General features: G+C 37.2%; 1 protein-coding gene across 1 annotated transcript in view; it reads left to right on the forward strand.

Annotated features, from left to right (window-relative positions):
* Positions 1–1,411: 1,411 nt before the first annotated feature.
* CMTR1 (cap methyltransferase 1) overlaps positions 1,412–20,349 on the forward strand; it is a 46,079-nt gene continuing 27,141 nt past the window's right edge. The window contains exons 1-6 of the mRNA XM_081313683.1: positions 1,412–1,579; positions 4,095–4,233; positions 6,994–7,148; positions 11,845–12,003; positions 12,519–12,611; positions 17,182–17,253. Coding sequence (XP_081169809.1) covers positions 4,101–4,233; positions 6,994–7,148; positions 11,845–12,003; positions 12,519–12,611; positions 17,182–17,253 — 612 coding nt within the window. The 5' untranslated portion in view covers positions 1,412–1,579; positions 4,095–4,100. The remainder of the gene's footprint in view (positions 1,580–4,094; positions 4,234–6,993; positions 7,149–11,844; positions 12,004–12,518; positions 12,612–17,181; positions 17,254–20,349) is intronic.

A 20,349-nucleotide genomic window follows, 5' to 3' on the forward strand; every position in this document is an offset into this window, starting at 1 on the left:
CCTATCCAGGATAGAAGGGAAGGAGATTCTCACCCAGGATTTGATGATACATGGTCCTATCTGTCATGATGCAGTGAAGTCCTGTCCCCTTAGCAGGAAAACACCCCCAAGCCATAATGTTTCCACCTCCATGTTTGAAGGTGGGGATAGGGTTCTTGGGGGGGTCATCATAGCAGCATTCTTCCTCCTTCAAACACAGCAAATTGAGTTGATGCCAAAGAGCTCAATTTTGGTCTCATCTGACCACAACACTTTCACCAAGTTCTCCTCTGAATAATTCAGATGTTCATTGCAAACTTCAGACGGGCCTATAGATGTGCTTTCTTGAGTGGGGGGACCTTGCGGGCACTACAGAATTTCAGTCTTTCATGGCTTAGTGTGTTACCAATTGTTTTCTTGGTGACTATGGTCCCAGCTGCCTTGAGATCATTGACAAGATCCTCCCGTGTAGTTCTGGGCTGATTCCTCACAGTTCTCATGATCACTGAAACTCCACGAGGTGAGATCTTGCATGGAGCCCCAGACTAAGGGAGATTGACAGTTATTTTGTGTTTCTTCCATTTGTGAATAATCGCACCAACTGTTGTCACCTTCTCATCAAGCTGCTTGGTGATAGCCTTGTAGCCCATTCCAGCCTTGTTTAGGTCTACAATCTTGTTCCTGACATCCTTGGACAGCTCTTTGGTCTTGACCATGGAGAAAAGTTTGGAATCTGATTGATTGATTGATTGCTTCTGTGGACAGTTGTCTTTTATACAGATAACAAACTGAGATTAGGAGCACTCCCTTTAAGAGAGTGCACCTAATCTCGGCTCATTACCTGTATAAAAGACACCTGAGAGCCAGAAATCTTGCTAATTGTTGGAGGATCAAATACTTATTTCATTCATTAAAATGCAAATCAATTTAGAACATTTTTGAAATGCGTTTTTCTGTTTTTTTTGTTGTTATTCTGTCTCTCACTGTTAAAATAAACATACAATTAAAAGTATAGGCTGAATCATTTCTTTGTCAGTGGGCAAACGTACAAAATCAGTAGGGGAATCAAATGATTTTTCCCCCTCACTGTATAGTTACATCTAAATCTCCAGGTTTAAAATTAATGCCTCACTCACGGGGAAAGCATTAGTAGCTGTTGGAAAACAGAGAAGATGCCCTAACTTGCCTCATTCGTAGGCTGCAAAAATTGACAGTATACCGGTACCTTACGAAAGAAAGCTCTTAGTTCCGCTCGCACACTTGCAACCCGGCTGCCTTCGGGAATTGGAATAAAGCTCGGGCTGTTCGTCGCTCAGTTCTAACCGCCCGCCAGTAGGGGCGCCAGTCCCAGCCGCACCCGCACCAAAACTTTCCTTTCACTCGTCCTTTGTTTGCGTCATCAGTTCGCGCCTGCTAAGAGGAAGAACCCGCCCCCGAGAGGAGCTGCCGGGAAACGAAAGTGAACTGTGGCGGAGTAGAATTGGAGAGGGTCGGGCTGCCGTTCCTCCTGCCAAGCCCAGCCGCAGCTGTGTACAGCTCCGAGCCCTGCTCTTCCCTTCTCCTCTTTTGTTCCGGCCCGAAGCAGAACCCCTTCCCCTTTGTGAGTGTAGCAGGCAAGGGCCCGGGGACGGAAAGCGAGCGAGCCAAGGAAGCTGGGGGCTGGCGGTGGACGGCCACCTCCTCCGGTCGCGCTTCTTGCTCTTCCAGGGGGCTTGTCGGTTCGCTCTTGACGTTCCCGCCACACGAGAGGATCCCACGCTGCTCGCTCGCTCTTCCCTGCCTGCTTCTATGCCCGTTATAAGCCTGTTGATGACCTTTTCCCATCGCAGTCACTCGCATGTCGCTCGCTGGCCGTCTCTCACGCCTCCCTTAGCTTGCCTTCATTGCTTCGCCTTTCTCTCTTCGCCTTCACTTGAGCTTTTGGGGCCTCTCCGAGGAGTTAGCCTGGGATCTAAACCTATTTTCAAGAAAATGGGTTATTTTGGACTCAGCGGTGTTCGTCTTACCTGCTATCAAGATTCCCCATTTTGAATTTCCCTGGGTGACTTACATTTTTTTCAACCACCTTTTGCTCCCGAAGTTTCCCATGGAGCTTCCCTATTCCATTTTTTTGCTCTCTGTGTGTAAAGTTTACATGCTGATTTTTTTTTAATGTCTCTTGTCTACTGTAAAGGCATTCCTTCCCTCTTCTGCAAAATTTTGTTAAATATTTCTGTCCCTCAAGAACCAATACCCGAATTAAAATGCTATCTTTATAATTCTGAATACCTTATACTTTAAAAAGTGACTGCCCATCCAGTTCACGCTTTTTTTTCCTGTTTCTATTGGTAGGTTATAGGCATGGCATTGAGGCCAAACAACATCAGAACAAAGTTTTGGTATTATATTCCATCATACTAGAAAATCTAGCAATGTATTCTAGCAAATTTTTATATGTTCCAAAGTTATTAAAAGTCAGTGCTCTTTTGCTGATTTTTCCCATTATATTGTACTGGAATAAGGCCTTTTGAATGAAATGAGACTTGAATTTGTTATATAAAATTGGACTACAGAGGAGTCAAACTTTGAGCCATTCTCTGAATTGACCAGAGTATATTTTGTAATTGGCAGCTGTTCATCTGATTCTCACAGTAAAGGAAATTGATCTGTTATGAGAACATTGATTTTCATATTTTTTTCTTTTAAGTGTCTATGTAACTGTGGATAAATATGATAGAATTGACCTTTGTTAATAAAATACAATGTAGTTTGTTTCACCTCACTTTCATTAAGGAATGTATATAATATAGGAGATAGTATACTTTTTCTAGATATCATTATTATCAAAAGATTAACAATGTAAGAATTCTTCACTTAACTATAAGTATCCAGCTGCAACAGGCAGCTGTATATTCCATGCCAAAATGTTTTTGGATACCTCTATTTGCATTAGTGTGTCTTTGTGTTTCTAAAATTAGCATTTTTAATATTTGTATTTTTTAATGCTTTAACTTTTTTTAAAGAAACTATAGGGGTTTTTTGATACATGTTTTTAATATATAAATACCAGCTAAACTGGTTGTATGTTTATTATCCCTCTTATTTTCCTGGTTTTAAATATATGGCCCGTCCCTAACCTTGTACAAATCTTGATTCAGCAGTCAATTCCATTGTATAAATGGGGCTCAACATAAAAATATTTATGATTTTAGTCTCAAATATACTGTTTTTATTTTATTTTTTTAATTAAGATTATCATCAGAGAAAGAAACAATAAAAATAGGGGGAAAATGGTATTAAGGTATATCAGTTTGAAAGCTGGATTCAGTTTTAAAGTAAAACAATTTAAGTAACAGCTATAACAGTATGATTCAGTTTATAAATCATAAAAAGGCAAAAACTACAGTTACAATTAAATTCTATCTGGTTTGAAAAAGATTTTTTTAAAATCAACAAATTTAGCAGAAACAAAAATGGAAAAATTCTAAATGTTATAATCTGATGTTAGAAATTTACCAAATTTACCAAATCACTTCTTAGATTATTCAAAATAGTTTCCAAACCTACCTGAATTTTACATCAAATTTAGTTAGTTTTGATATCACATGCTCCCTTAACTTAATTTACCATTTTTTTGGAAAATTATGAAATATTTATGCTTTCCAGTAAAAATTATACTCTAATGAATTTTAAAGGGTCTTAACATATACACATTGAGTTCAGTAAAATGAAAATGATTATGATTTAGAAATAAACAAGGTAGTGGCATTTGACTAGGCTTAATATTTTAACATTTTTACTTTTTTAAAATACTTTGGAGAAATAGTATTATATTGAGATAAGTGAAATATTTTTTAAAAAATAACGTGCAAAAAGGTAACATAAAATGTTTTGGAAGGTAATTGTAGAACCTATTCAGACATGTTTTCTTTAGTTTTTTTTTTAAAAAACTGGGTAGAGCTTTATTTTTCCTTTCCTACTCTTTTTCTTTTAGATGAATGTTGTTTAAAATGCACAGAGGCACTCCAATTTTCTAGGTAAAATATTTACAAAAAGATTGGAAACTAGAATATTCTATTGCCTTAGAATTATGTATATGAATTTGTTGATGAAATATATACTCTGTTTTCTTACAGTTAAAGATGAAGAGAAGAACAGACCCTGAATATAGCAGCCCACAGAAAAGGCAGAAAAAAAGGATAGAAGAGTTGGGCCTGACTCTCAGTTCCACATCAGACGATGAAACCCAACTTAATATTAACCATGCTGCTCAAGGTACTTTCTGAAGCAATCACTACATAAATTCCTGAAGCTTTCAGTCACCTTGGGGAACGTATGATGGAGAATGCAGTTATGATAATTTTAAAACTCCCATGCTCAAACATTTATCTCTAACTTTGTTGCATTGAATTTATAGCAGTCTCCCCACTGTTCTTAGTTGAATTATTATTAATGAGAAGACTGTAATAAAAACACTATGAAGTATCAGGATTGTGAATCAGATGGTAATGGAATATTGATGATTTTAGCCCAGCCCAGCAAGATCTTGGTGTATGTAATCTGAGTAGTCAAAGAACATTCAGCATCCAGTCACACTAACTGCACAGAGAAGAGAAGGAAGCCTGTCAGATTCCAAAAATCAAAACATGTTGAGGTTCTTCTAAGCAGTTTCCTTTATTGTCCCTTGCCTGTATACAGAAATCTTGCCAAACTAAAGTAGATTACTTTAAACATACACTCTGAGAATTCCTAAGGAAGAGCTGTGTTAACTCTTTTTCTGCCACACAAACTTTAAATTTCGCTGTCTTTTTTGCTTCTCTGGAATCAACTCCCTTCAGACTAGAATAGAATGTTTCTAGCTTGTGCAGTCTAAGGATATTGACAAATGTATGGAAAAATGAGGCCAGCTACGTATTCTTTGGATCCTTGTGCAGTTTGAATTTAGTAGCCAGTTAAGAGTGTCTGTACTGTAATCTATACGAATAGATTGTAAAATTAGATGATAAATGTATAAGTGAGGGATAATATCATCCTATTGGCTTTGAAAGAGTTGGAGACAAATCCTATGACTTGGAAAAACTAGTTTGATACCTGGTTTGTAATTTTAAGCCAGACTCAGAATGAATAGTTGTTTATAAATGTCAAGCTGTCTGGAAAGGATTTATCTATCTATTTTCATTCCAGTGTGACTTTCAAGATGGATTTGGGAATGGAAGCTACTTTGGTGGATAATATTGCTGTTATTGTATCACTCTTTGCTCCAAAGAACCCCAGTGCTGTGCACAAGAGAACAATGAAAAAGAATCGATATACAGCTAAAACCCTTGTGTCTGTTTGATTGTTTATAACCTTCAGTTGGATGAAATAGTGCATCACAGGGCAACAATTTTGAAACGGCATACCTCAAATGGGCTAATTTATAGAATGCATCCAAAATCTAGTATCTATGACTTCTATGGGATTGAAAGTTGGCAAAATATATCGGCTTCAGTGCTGCTGCATGCCTGTGCCACTGTCGTCAGTCACAGTCATGTGCTTGTCTTATCCAACATTCCCTGCCAAATTTCTATAAGGAAAGTCAATGGGAAAGCCAGCAGGAAGTCAGAAGTTGTTCCAGGTCCCATTGGGTTTTTTTTGCCTTTGGTCATTCTGATTCTCTTTAGATAAGGAAATACACAATAACTGACAGGTCACGAGTTGTCTAATCAGTAATATAAAGTAAGTAAGTTGCAAAGACATTAAAAGTACAGACATTTAAAGCAAAGTTCATGTTTAATGGTCAGTTGAAATGGTAGTCTTTTGTCCTACTTCTCTCACTGTTTAGTTGCTGAAAACAGCCTGGAGTTAGGAGCTGTCATCAAGACAGCCTTCTTCTCAACACACATTAACTGATCTTAATATTTAGACTAGGAGCAGGGATGTTATTTGCTCTTTGTGTATGGATTGGATGGTTTTGAGGAGACAACATTTTAAAGTATTTAAATTATTAAAAACATTTAGACTAATAGACATCAACACCCTAAGTGGGGATGCTTGGAAATGAGTAAGTTCTCTTTGACATATCAGTGGTTTCCCATTCTGTTTGCTATTGTATTCTATGGTACTACTCTTAGCTTTTGAGATGCCTGAAGTGTATTCATTAGTAATACTTGTGGTTGTTAAACATCTACATGAAACCACTAAGCCATTATAATGAGAAATATGAATGGTAAGTTGATTTGGGAGAAAAATCAGAGGAATAGGAGGGAGTGGGAGTGTTTGTAAGTAGCTAGAATTCTGACTCGGTAAGAATGCTAATTTATGTCGCTCAGTTGTTTCTGCTTAACCTGTACTAGTAATGAAAAGGTGAAACCTAATCAGGATAGCCTTGTGAACCAGAAATCTTAATTTGTTTACTCCTTCTCTCCTAAAATGTCAGGTCATAACTAATCACGGCTTGTTAGATTTTCACATAATGCTAAACCATGAATTGGTTTCATTCATGCTAAACTTGGTTGGTTCAGCTACTCTGTATAGCAGAAGGATTAAAAGTGAGAGCACTCAAACATATGTACTACCATGCAATCCATACATTATCAATATATTACTTGATGTGATTTTATAATCAACTAATTTTTAGTAACAGTTTATTATAATGGATTGCAGTTACCCTACAGAAATTAGTTGTTATGTGATCCTGTTTCAGAAAGAGGCCGCAGCTAGAGGGTCACTTTCTCACATTCTCTCTATTCAAAAAGATCCTTCCTATTGATTGTTTTCAGTCTTCATGTGTTTGGAAACAGAAAAGATGTATCCAGATTCCACAGCTCTGTATTAGGACGCCTAATGTGAACGCAGTTGATGTCAACTTCAGAATGTGACATTTTAGCTAGAAATAGAAAGCTAAAATCTCAGAGAACTGCTCTCAATATTGAGACAGTTTTGAAGTAGGTAGTCCAATTTGATAAAGGTTAGCCTGTGTTCCTAGATCACAACCAATATATGTTGTTGTAGCACCGACTACTGAAGCTTCTATTTATTCTGTTTGGTTTTCAGATTCTTCCACCACAAGCAGCAGTGAATCTGATAGTGAGAACAGCGGGAAGCGGCCTACTCTTGGCACTTTCAGCAATAAATTCAATGCAGATTCCCTTGTGGAGGGCACATCTTCCCGCTACTCTATGTACAACAGTGTGTCCCAGAAGCTCATGGTGGGTCAGAATGCCTGTTGTTGTGTAGAATCTGTCAGCTTGGTCCTGAGAATACAACTAGAGTTTATCATCTTTATTTGTTAGGGTATCTTTGGATCCTGATTTTCAACACTACTAAAACATCTCTTCAAATTCTTGGGATCTCACAATAATGTAATAGAGGAGTTTCCTTAATCTTCTGTCATTTAGTTGTACGTTACTAGTCTTTCCGTTGTTTTCTTATGTCTTCAGCTATCATAAACGTGTTACTGGCAGAGCATTAGGGCTAAAATAGTTTAAGCTACTATTATTCAGTAGTTACCCTTTTCTGTTTATTTCCAGGAACTAGCAGCTTAATATGGGCTTTTTTTTCCACTTTCAAGCATTTTGAGGTTTAGTGCAATCTGTGGAATAAGCTTCTAGCTCCATTATGCTTGAAGAACAATTGGAATTTCTAGGAACCTCAAAATTTTCTGTTTTGGTTCAGCAAACTGGGTGACTTCCCTTTCAAATTTTTTTCTGTGCTAATTTTCAGATAATTTAAATTGACTTGTTGCTTAATTGGGTGGTTTTATAGTATTTAAATTAATTTTTGAAAACAGTTATGTTTTTTAAGTATTGTAGATTATACTGCTTTGTGTTTTACACAGATTGTATGTCACCCTTTAAGAGGATGCCTATAACCAAAGTATGCACATTAAAAAAAGTTTTTAAAAGCAAAGCATAATTGAAGGCTTAGGAGAAAGATAATTTTGGGTATGATTTTCAATAGCTCCTAGGAGAAAATTATGTGGTCATCTCGAACATTTTTGTGCTACATACATTATTTATCATTACGTATTCAACTCTATACATTTATTAGTATTCTAGGCGGCATAGATTAGACATGAACTGAGTTTACCCATATGGTTTTAATATATTAATTGAAATTATTGTTTTTTAGAAACTAAATTTAGCACAGAACAATCAGAGTGATAGAACTATAGATCATTCCTAGTTCAGTGAATCTTTAAATGTAAATGAAATTTCTTATTTGGGACCTTATTGCTCTTTGGCAATGTATTTCTATGAATATGAATATCTATGTAATACTTTGTTACATATGTACGTATGTGGTGCATGAAAATATGTAGATTTACATGACCTTTTTGAAATGTAGGATATTTCCTTTTAGGCAAGCATCAAAAACCTTAATGAAGTGCAGAACCAGAAAGTCCGATGTGATCTTTCAAACATTACAAAATACAATCTTTTTGTACTACATGTACTATACTTCCTAACAAATATTTTAGTGTGTTAAGCAGAATGTTGTGTTCTTCCCATTACTTCTGAGTGTTGGTAATTGGTAGAAAATGAGCCTTGAATTTCCTAAAAGATATAATCACTATGTTTAAGAAGCTATGGTTTACCCAGTCATGGGAAACAATTTTATTTGGATGTTTTATGCAAATTGGGATTTGTTCAGTCATCGTTTTTTAAATAAACCAGAACAAGTCTTTGGAGATGAGAATTTTTTTATTTTTATCTCTTGGTAATTAGTTGTTATCAAAGAGTTTACGTTAACTGTAAATGACAGTTTTACTAGTCATTGTGAATATTTTCTCTTTATGGTATAATTTGTCTATGGGGATTTTGTGGATTGAGCTTTTTTAATGTGGAGAAATATGCCATTATTTTTGTTCTGTTCTGTTTTGTTTTATCATTGTGACCTAAGGTGTGATATCCTTCTGGTAAAGCAGGCATGTCAAACTTGTGACGTCACATGATGTTGCCTGACGTATTGCGACTTTTTCCCCATTGCCGGTAATGGGATGGGTGTGGTTTAGGTGTGACGCATCTGGCCCGCGGGCCGGCAGTTTGACATGCCTGTGATAAAGGGATAGGAGTGTGCTATGTTTGTGTTGGGATTTTCTTTTGAAAGGTAAATTCTCATATTTTTTTTATGGAAGTGTGGATGTATTTTTGTAGTGTATATTTTTTGTGTTTTTAATATTCTTACGCAGTTGTATTTTTTTTAAAAGATTAGCATTATTAATCAATGTAAGAATATATCTAAAAGCAGCTATACAGTTTTATAGAAACAAAGTATACAGAAACAAATTACTTAATTTTTTATTTCCTAAATTTTAAAAATATTGATTCAAGGAAGTACTTCAGATTTCCAGTGTTTTACTACAGTAAATCTGGCAGGTAACAGCACACATATACATAAGAATTTAGGTTTTGCTATTGCCTTCAGATATATGGGCAATAAAGCAATAAAGCTACACTAATATTAGTTATTAAATACTGTTTTGTAATTTTTCCAGTTTCCTCAAAAATTATCATAGGAGATGATAAACATGTAGCAGATTGACATCCTATGTACTGGTTTGATTACAACCTTGCCAAAATAATCTTTTATTAACATACGGTAGATGATTTTTAAGGAGAGACAGTTTTAAGGAGAGATTTTGAATCAAACAACAAATCAGCGAACACCCTGATGCAAACAAAGTCATCACTAAAAGTCAACATGGGTTTGTCAAAAACAGATCATGTCAGACAAATCTTATTACATTCTTTGACCAAGTGACAAAATTAGTGGACCAGAGGAATGCTGTAGATATAATTTACTTGGACTTCAGTAAGGCATTTGATAAAGTAGATCACAACCTACTACTTGATAAGATAGAAAAATGTGGGTTAACATCACCACCAGATGGATTCGCAGCTGGCTGACAGGCCGTACTCAGCGTGTGGTCCTCAATGGAACTGCATCTACATGGAAGGAAGTGTGTAGTGGGGTGCCCCAGGGCTGTTTTTCTGGGCCCAGTGCTCTTCAATATCTTCATCAACGATTTGGATGAGGGGATAGATGGGGAACTCATCAAATTTGCAGACGACACCAAGCTGGCAGGAATAGCCAATACTCCAGAAGATAGGCTTAAAATACAGAAGGATCTGGACAGACTCGAACACTGGGCGCTATCTAACAAAATGAAATTCAGTGGTGAAAAAAGTAAGGTTCTACATTTAGGCAGGAAAAATCAAATGCACAGGTATAGTATAGGTGGTACCTTGCTCAATAGTAGTAAGTGTGAGAGGGATCTCGGAGTCCTAGTAGACAATCACTTCAATATGAGCCAGCAGTGTGCTGCAGCTGCCAAAAAAGCCAACACAGTGCTAGGCTGCATTAACAGAGGGATAGAATCAAGATCACGTGAAGTACTAATACCACTTTACAATGCTTTGGTAAGGCCACACCTGGAATACTGCATCCAGTTTTGGTCACCACGATGTAAAAAAGATGTCGAGACTCTAGAAAGGGTACAGAGAAGAGCAACAAAGATGATTAGGGGGCTGGAGGCTAAAACATATAGGGAACGGTTGCTGGAATTGGGTATTTGTAGTTTAACGAAGAGAAGAGTGAGGGATGACATGATAGCAGTGTTCCAATATCTCAGGGGCTGCCACAAAGAAGAGGGAGTCAAGCTATTCTCCAAAGCACCTGAAAGCAGGACAAGAAGCAACGGATGGAAACTAGTCAAGGAGAGAAGCAACCTAGAACTAAGGAGAAACTTCCTGACAGTTAGAACAATTAACCAGTGGAACAACCTGCCTCCAGAGGTGGTGAATGCTCCAACACTGGAGGTTTTTAAGAAGAGACTGGACAGCCATTTGCCTGAAATGGTATAAGGTTTCCTGCCTGAGCAGGGGGTTGGACTAGATGACCTCCAAGGTCCCTTCCAACTTCTTCTTCTTCTTCTTCTTCTTCTTCTTCTTCTTCTTCTTCTTCTTCTTCTTCTTCTTCTTCTTCTTCTTCTTCTTCTTCTTCTTCTTCTTCTTCTTATTATTATTATTATTATTATTATTATTATTATTATTATTATTATTATTATTATTATTTTCCTCAAAAATTTTGAATCACAGAAATTGAATCTGGAAAATTTTATTATTGAAATGACTATGATTTAAATTAACCCCTTAATCTCAGTTTTCATAATCCGCAAAAACATTTGAGCTACATTATTTGATGTCAAAATATTAGGATTAGCTTATTTCACTGAGGTTTGACTGTTACAGCCCAAGATATGAAAAAGCTTTAATATAGGAAGAAAAAAATATTTTAATCAAAACTAAAGTTGGCCAATAGGCAACAAAAAAGAATGCAATAAACTCACCTAAAGTGGAACATCCCCCTGCTTTTTATCTTTCTGGACCATAGCATTATCTGTTTTAATTATTTCTTGATGACTTTTTGAAATAGATTTGTATTTGTAAGGGTTTAGTTGAATGTGGGTGTGTATTTAGAAGACAGTTCTGGATTTTATATAGGATGTGGGCCTTTATCTTCCCTTCCACAAAATCGGCATTTTGTTCTTTATGTGTTATTTGGCATATGGAAGTTGTATTGCCATCTCTTTTGATAACGATGTTATTATGTTCAAGAAGAAATTCAGCACTGAAGGAAGATAACCGAACACAGTGAAATGAAGATGCCTCACAAGTATAGTAAGAAATAACTGCTGTGTTCTCTGCAGGTTGCTTATTTGTAATAGGTTTATTTTATTATTTGCTTTTTTCTGCTTCTAGATATAATTTTCCTCTTGATTAAGTTGAAGATATGAAAGGAGAATCTGGAAATCTTCTGTAAAAATATTTTTAATCAGACAGACCAGTGCTTTTTGTTGAAAGTAGCAGAAGGATATAAAACACCTTTTCTACTACCTTGTAGGCTAAGATGGGCTTTCGAGAAGGTGAAGGTCTTGGTAAATATGGCCAGGGAAGGCAAGAGATTGTGGAGGCCTCACAACAAAAAGGAAGGCGTGGATTGGGGCTCATTCTGAAAGGATTTGATGGAGAGATGAACATCAACTGGCAAGATGAGCCAGAGGTAATTACATTTCCTTTAAACCACCTTCTGATATTCTGTTCTCAGAATGTCCCATTGTGAAGAGGTCTGATAGATACTTTCCTTTGCACTAGTGCAGCGACTCCCAACCTTTTCTATACCCCACACCCCCAGAATGCTTCTGATACATTCTGGCAGCCCTTACAAATGTTCAAAATAACGGAAACAAATTATGCATATACACCATAATTTTGAAAACCCAGGTTTTTGCACCCCCTGGAATATCGCCTCGCACCCCTGGTTGGGAACTCCTGGGCTAGTGACTCGAGTAAGGTTCATTTTCAAAATCCTCATTTGAGGATTTACTGTCTGAAATCAGATACTGATTTCTCTTCTTGGATGAAGATAATGTTTTGATACCTATAATAATAGTAAGATTCTCTCCAAGCATTCTAGTAAACATTGAATTGAGGTTGGTTTTCTGATCTATGGATGTACACTGAGCTAGATTTATTATACTTACGACTCTCTTGAAATCTTCTTTCTCTTGTTCACAGGCTAGTGCTTATGAGCAAGTGGACTGGTGCCCAGAATGTACCACGGAAATTCCAGATGCTGAAGAATTGAAGGATTGGATGACAATAGGAAAGGTATTCAGGTTGCACAACAAGGGAAATAATCACCACCAAATCTTTATTACTGACATCTACAGTGAACAGATCTAAAAAAGAAAGCAAAAATATTCTAGATGAAGAGATCTATAAATCAGAAGTAATAAAAAAGGTCTAAGAAAGAGAAAATATGTTAGTGTATTGTGAAGATGCTTAAGCAGGGACTGCAAAATAAATAGAACACTTATAATACACAAATACTAAAATATTTATGTTCTGGTTCAGTGATTTTTTTTTAAAAAAAACACTACTCAAGAGATACTGTAAATAAATGTAATTGATCGGCTGGGTAGCCCTAGGAATAAAAGAGTGATGGATAATTTTTATTAATTTTTGTCAATGATAACATAGCATGAACGTAAATGTAAATTTCTTTAGGTAAACAAAGAAAATTAAATGCTGAGTTGGTTAAGAGTGAAAAAGTTCTAGCTAAATTCAGAAAGGTGCCGAAGTATACTAAAAAAGATACTTCAGGTGGAAAATTATAGTAATAGTCTTAAACTACACCAAGTGAGTCAAAGTTTTATTAAATATAATTGAACTGTATGAAAGCATATTAAAAATAAATTTAATAACTGTAAATATAATTAAAATATCTTGAGCTTTTTAATCTTTTATTACAGTTACTGGTGAGACCTAAACTTCACACTTTAGTACATGATTTTAATGGAATCCTATTTAAATGAATTTCTACTGAAGGTTTCTCTCCTCCCCTCCCCCCAAGTTTTAATTCTGCTCTTTCAGGGTGTCATACATAGTTCCATTTTTATTTCTAGTCCATGTTTGCCAAGTGAACTTTGTAGCCATAGGACTGAGAATCTATAAGGCCTGGATAGCAACTGTCATCATTCTTTAGCGTTATTTTATGAAAAGTACCTATAATCAGAACTGTTTTATTTTCCTATGTGCCAAAGAAGCCTTGTGGATATTTTTGTGACAGATACATATTCATGCATTGTGCTTGGGAGGCCCTTGTGAGCTCATACTCCTTGTGAAATAAGCAGGTTGATACACTTGAGTGTGTAGCTGGCTGGCCTTGTCTGTCAATTTCAAATTATATAATACTGCCGCTTCACTCCTCTGATTACTGTATTTGTGAAAGCTTGAATAGCTTGACAAGCTGTTTAAACACAGCAATAGGAAATCACATTTGCTCCAATGATATCCGCATTTTATAGAATGCCATTTGTCTGGCATAGACCACTGCTCTTCAATATTTACATGTTCTAAAAAGTGGCAGTGTAGCTGAGAATGTATGTAAGCAGAGAGATGAATAGTTTTTTCCCCTCCGTTGGATATTGGCATATTTTTAAATGATGTACTGACAATCACTGAGATACTGTATTCTTAGGGGAGTTTATATAAGCTTGCTTTCTGCATATTGCTCAGACTGCAAATATGCCATGGCTGCTACTTGCAGTGATTGGATCTATCATTGTTCATGTACTGAAAAATACAGTTAAGGTAGACTATTCCCATATCTGTAAGTACCATATTTCCTATTAATAGAAATAAATGATAGTGACAACGGTGATGATAATAATAATGAAAATGATGTGTTAAAATTATATGTTGTCCAACCCCCCAAAAGTCTGGGGGATGTAGATATGGACTATTAGCATTGTCTATGTCTATGCATTTATCTTGGTATAAAATGAATATTTTTTATTTATTTATTAATTTTCCACTATTACAATAATATCTTTAAAAAGCAATGTGGTATCTGGGTTACAATAGTTCCATTTCAGACAAATACATATAATTACAGATCTCCAAGTTGTTGTAACTAATATTCCCTCTCTCCTTTAATACATATTATCTCTTATCTAAATTAACATACTTCTCATTGCTATCCATCAGTCATTTAATAGTTTTCTTATATTTATCAATACCTTAGTATATTTTATATTTTAACATTCCATCCTTAAGATATCAAAACACCTTATATATTTTTCCAGCTTTAATTTTACATTAATAATAAGATTAAACGTTTAAAGTTTCTCATTTTCATATTTGTAAATAACCTCCTTTCCCTTTACACAATTTTCTCCAATACCTAGTAATGTAAATATACTTATTATTTATCTCATTTTCATATTGACGTTAGTAGTACAATATGAGAATGGTAGTCATTAGAATACCAATTGCAGGGAGGAGGAAGAGGAAGAGGACAATATAATATTCTTATTTCTCATTTATAATTTCCACATATTAAAAATTAACCAAAATTTCTCTGTTTCAACATTTAACACATCCTTTCATGTTACTACATCCAAGTATATTAGTTACATTGTATCATTCTTAACATATATACATCTTAATCCATTTCATTTAAAGAGTTCAATATTTCAATGTTAGTATTCATACATCTTTTTTTTAATTAGTCAATATTTTTATCTACTCATCAAAGCAATCTCTCATAATCCAAGTACAATCCTATCTATTTTGGTGTTATCTATTTCAGGCCTCTTCAGTATGTCCATATTTTTTCAATCTTATTCTTGCTTTCTTCCTTTGCCATGTCATTTTTCGCTTCTTTGCCTCAGGGTCCTCAAAGCATTCTTGTATTGTTGTATCATATATAAGTAGCCCTCCAGTCTCCGTTTTTGAAGGATTGAGGGGTCTGTTAACAACGCCAAATCTTCTCATTATTTTTGCCTCTTGATATAATTGTGCTGGGCTGAATAAATTTTGTTCCATCTGTTTCTCATTTTTGTCTTCGAAAATCTGTGTTTGTTGAGTAGTTAATTCTTCTGCCAATGTATTTGATTCTTCTGTTAAGGTCTGTCCCGATAAAATATTGGTTGTAGTCACAATTTGAGTTTGTTTCTTTGAGATACTTTCTAATTCTTTTCCAAAAGCTCTTATTTCATCGCCAGCTGCAGAAAGGAACTGATAGGTTTGGTAGGATATTTCCCACATAGCATAGATTTGTTTTTGAAACTCTTCCATGGTGGAGTTTTACATCTGGTGTTCAAGGTTAATCTTATCTTATTTTTCTTAAATGTTTTCTTAATTTTTTTAAAAAAAGAAAATCAGATTGCAATTTCAGATTTAGCCACTGGGTGTCCCCCAAATACTTTGAAAGTTCTTTTCTTTTAGTCAGTTTCTTTTTTCAACTTTTTTAAAAAAAACACCCCTGAGCTTGATCGCAGCTTGTTTGAAGGAAGGGTTGAATTCCCCCCTCCCTCTCCACAGGGGGGAAGGTACTTAGCAGCTTATTTAGATGGAAAAAAAAAGATTAAGGTATAAGAGAGGAATCTTACTCCTGTCTCTTCCACTCTGCTTTAATATTGCCTGATGGTAAATTTGACTTCGGCTGTCTGCAGCCTAGTAACTGGCCATATTACTATGGCCAAGTCTTTCGTCCACCGGTATGAAGGGAATGCAGGCACTAACGGGGGGGGGGGTTGCAGCTCCCCCACGTTTCTGCAAAAGCCCATTTTTCTGGTTGCCCCTCCAAGGCGACTCTTCGGCCCTTTTAGGACCCCCCAGTGATGCGAAACTGGACGTGGAAGACGAGAGCCATCCTCCAGACGTCCATGCTGGCTGGCTCGGCAAACCGGAAGCCATAAAATGAATATTTTATTAGCCCTGCGTTTGTATATTAGGGGAATCTCAATTTCATGTAAAGTCTTAATAAATTGGCCATGTTGCTCTCCGAATTCCATGGAGTAGATTTTTGAGACCTTATCAGGGGAAGGGACTTTGCAGCGGGAATAACTATTCCAGTTCAGCTGCTGTAAGTCATTCTGTTGTTGTGAAGTACTAATAAGATATATTTTAAAAATAAACTTTTAAGTGTCAGTTTCATTTTCACACGTGGACATTTTCAGTTAGCAAAGATAATTTTTAGAGTATCATAAGATTCCTTTCTCCCTGCCTGCTTTACTTTTTTGGACACATTTGTATGTGATAAGCAACAGTTTGGGCTCCCCATGATGGCTTTTATAGTAAAAGTGTTTATGTAGATTAAGTGTCTCTTTTTGGCCAGGTGTTCCAAAATCGGGAACAATGCATTGCTGATGATGTGGTTGTGAAACTATGTCAGGGTGAGCTAGGGCTTCCTTTCCTCATGCTCAATGGCTGAACATTTCTTATTTCAAGGACTCCTATTTCTCCCCCCCCCGCTCCCGCCCCACTACCTAAAATGTGCACATTGTCTTAATGGGTTTTACATTGTAAATTGTTCTGCCTTCACAGTTTTGGTTCGTTCTTAAATTTTATTAAGAATACCACTTCTTTCTAAAAAAAGGTGATGATCTTATTACGGCTGTGTAATGATTCAGATTCAAATAGGAAATAATGATTCATGCAAATTGCACCAGTCAGCAACTCGTTAAAGGAGGGCTTAGGCTGCTGTTGCCAACAATCCTAGGAAGAGAGAGAGACGTTTGATATAAGAGGTACCATCAAGTGCAGTTTGCAGGTCCTTCGTGGTTCTGAATCGCATTTTCTCTTTTTGAGCTGGGATCATTACATAGCCCTTGATCTTAAGACAAATGCTTTTGCACATGTTGATTCATTTCCCCCACATTTTGTTTTATAGAGGAAACTGGTGATTGATGATGAAACGGAATTCTGTGGAAAAGAACTCCTACACAGCATGCTCCAATGCAAGGTGAATTTTATCTGCTGGAACCACAACAGGCTTGTCAGTAGAAGGAGAAATACCAGTGCAGTGCAAAGGCAGAAAAATCTGAGGGCTGATGGTTGTGACAGATTTAGAATAGAGTAGCTTCCAGTAACATGGAGGCTTAAGTGACTCCCTTATTTGTTTCCTCTCAGACTGAACTTTGGATGAGTTGCTTTAGATGAACAGTCTTAAACTTGTGTATATTTCAGCTTAGTTTCCCCCCCCCCCGTTTCCCCCTAGCAAACAGAATACAAGAATAGTCTTATCCTGTTCTAACGAAGCTAGTTTGACTTCTACAGAAGAACACATTCAGTGAAATCTCTTTTGAGGATGGCGCTCTGATAATATTGAAGTGGGTGCTGCTAAGGAAGAGTTTGTTGTTGGGTGATTGTGAAATTGCAATCTATATGCAATGTTATTGAGTCCAGTCATAGGAAAAATGAGTGCAAAGCACCAGTTTTTATACGAAGCACTGACGTTGTCTGATACTGATTTGATTTATATGAATTCCTGATATTCACTTGATGTTTATCCTTTTGTGGTGGAGGCCAGTTCCCCGTTTATTTTCAGAAGCTTCAGATTGACTCCCTGCTTTGACATCAGAGACAGACTTTTACAGGGATCCTGCACTGAACAAGAGCCCACATTCAAAAGAGAAGGAGAGAAAGCACGGCAGTGGGTCTCCTGGAGCAGGGCCCCCCAACCCCCAGATCACGGCCTGTTCGGAACCGGGCCGTGCGAGCAAATCTCCCATTTGTTCAAGCGCAAATGGAGCTGCATGTGCGCATGCCTACCGCTTACAAAGAACCATCCCCTCTTTCCGGCCGCTGGGGCCCCCAAGCCAGAAAGGTTGGAGACCACTGTCTTAGAGAGGGTGGCAGCAAGGAAAAAGAAAACCTTGTTCAAGCAATTGAATAGTAATTGAGTTCTTGCCTGGCAAATAAGCATCTTGAGTCCAATAAGTGTATCTAATAAGTATTATTGGAGCTCAGCCCTAGAGAGCAGAGCCATTGTAGAAAAATGCTGTCACGAGTGGGGAAGTGTGAATTAATGCATCCAGGCACAGCCGTATAATCCAAAAACTGATTTCCTCTTCATCAAACTCTGATCATTCTGTGACAGGGCCATTCCTAACCATTCAGGCTATAATAAGCTGTGCTCTAGAATATACTCTTAACCAGGGGTAGGCAACCTCGGCTCTTTTATGACTCATGGACTTCAACTCCCAGAATTCCTGAGTCAGCATAGTATAGCTGACTCAGGAATTCTGGGAGTTGAAGTCCATGAGTCATAAAAGAAGTCGGAGTTGAAGTCCATGAGTCATAAAAGAGCCGAGGTTGCCTACCCCTGCTCTTAACAAATCCAAATTGAGGCATACCATTCCAGTTAGCATTTGGCCTTCTCTCCCACCAACGAGAATTGGACATAAGAATATTTCAACTCGTACAAGTCGTCCTTCTCTGTCCAGTGGGTGCAACCATTGGGGAGAGTTTCCCTTTAGAAAATATTGGCAGGGTAACATATTTTTCCTTTCATTGTTTTAACAAATGATGCAAAATAGAAAGATTCTTAGCCGATAATTTTGTCAGGCCAGTGCTTTAATTGCCAGAATGAAACTTGGTTATGGATATGGCCCCTTTCGTCCACCCAGGAAAAAGTAGCATCCTCAAGTAGCAAATCTCCTGCATTTGAGGGGAGAAGCAGAATGTTGCACTTAGCCATAAATTCCTGTTCTTCTCCAATATGGAAAGCTGTGCTTAGTTTCACTTGCAAAGCATTTTAATTCTAGGAGTAGAGGGATAGGCTTGCAATCGTGCCTACAATCTTACCTGAGGGATTCCTCGGGTTTCAAACCAGATTCACTGGAAAAGTAGTTTGGTTAGAAGGGTATGTGTAGCTTCTAGCTGATATTCTGCGTTTCTAGGGGGGGGAAAAGATTCTCTCCCTTGTAATGTTCCCATGAGATAGCCTTATTAATTTACAGAAACTAGAAATTCACAGGCAAGTATACTTTTTTAGCTAGAATTTTCCCTGGCACATAAATGCACATTCCATGTCTTCTTCCCAGCAACTCCACTCCTGTTTCTTCATCTTGTTCTCTTCATTTGGTCTGCATATGTCCCATTTTCACACCCTGATCTTCATCTCCTGGTTGTCAGCTACACACCCTAAATTTAGCACACCTCTGGTGTATGCTTGACTCCAGCTCCTCAGAAAGCCATGTGCATAGCTGGATGCCTTGCGCCTGCATCCTGGTTGCCAAGTGCTCCGGCATTCATCCTTGTTTCTGAAACTGAACCATGAACATTTGCTTCCAGTCCTATTCCTCCACATGAACACCATGCAGTCTGGCTGACAAAATGTCACTAAAAGAACCCAATTCTCTTATGATCACCTGATGCATCTAGCAGTTGTGATTGCTAATATGGCAATGTGCCTAGAGTTGGCTTGGTGTTTTGGTGTCACACTGACCATTGTGCCCACTAGGCACATCGCCATATTAACAATCATAACTGCTAGCTGCATCAGGTAATCATAGAGCAGGGATATCATTAAGATGTTACAATGTGGAAACGCGCAGGCCACTCAAGCACCATTCAATCTTGTCCAAACTGCCACTGGCCCGGAATGTGGGGTTCCATGATGTATCCAGTGACAAGCAAACTGACAATCTTTCCCTACACTGCTTCTATGACAGCACAATAAATTTTGTCCCCGGAGCAACTATCCTAAACGTTGTCTATATGTACTTTTCTAGAGACAGTGGATCTCTGTGAATGCATTCTTGTCATTTTACCTCCTCAGCAGGAGTCTCTGTCCTATTTTTGAAGAATAAATTTGCAAGGGAGGCTTCATCTTTGTAATGACTCACTATACCTAAATCACATAACTGGGTGCAACCAATGTTCTCTTCTGCTGATCTTGGATCTCATAGAATAATTATTCTCTGCCACTGTCACCGCCATACTGGATCTTCATGGAGTGTACTGTGTGATCTAGATCAAGAAAGGGGATTATCACCTTCCAGATCAGTTGTAGCCATTTCAAATACTTGGTCATGCCATTCACAATCCTGATGGT

The sequence above is a fragment of the Vipera berus genome, assembly GCF_964194415.1.
Source record: "Vipera berus genome assembly, chromosome: 1".
NCBI classification, from domain to species: domain Eukaryota; kingdom Metazoa; phylum Chordata; class Lepidosauria; order Squamata; family Viperidae; genus Vipera; species Vipera berus.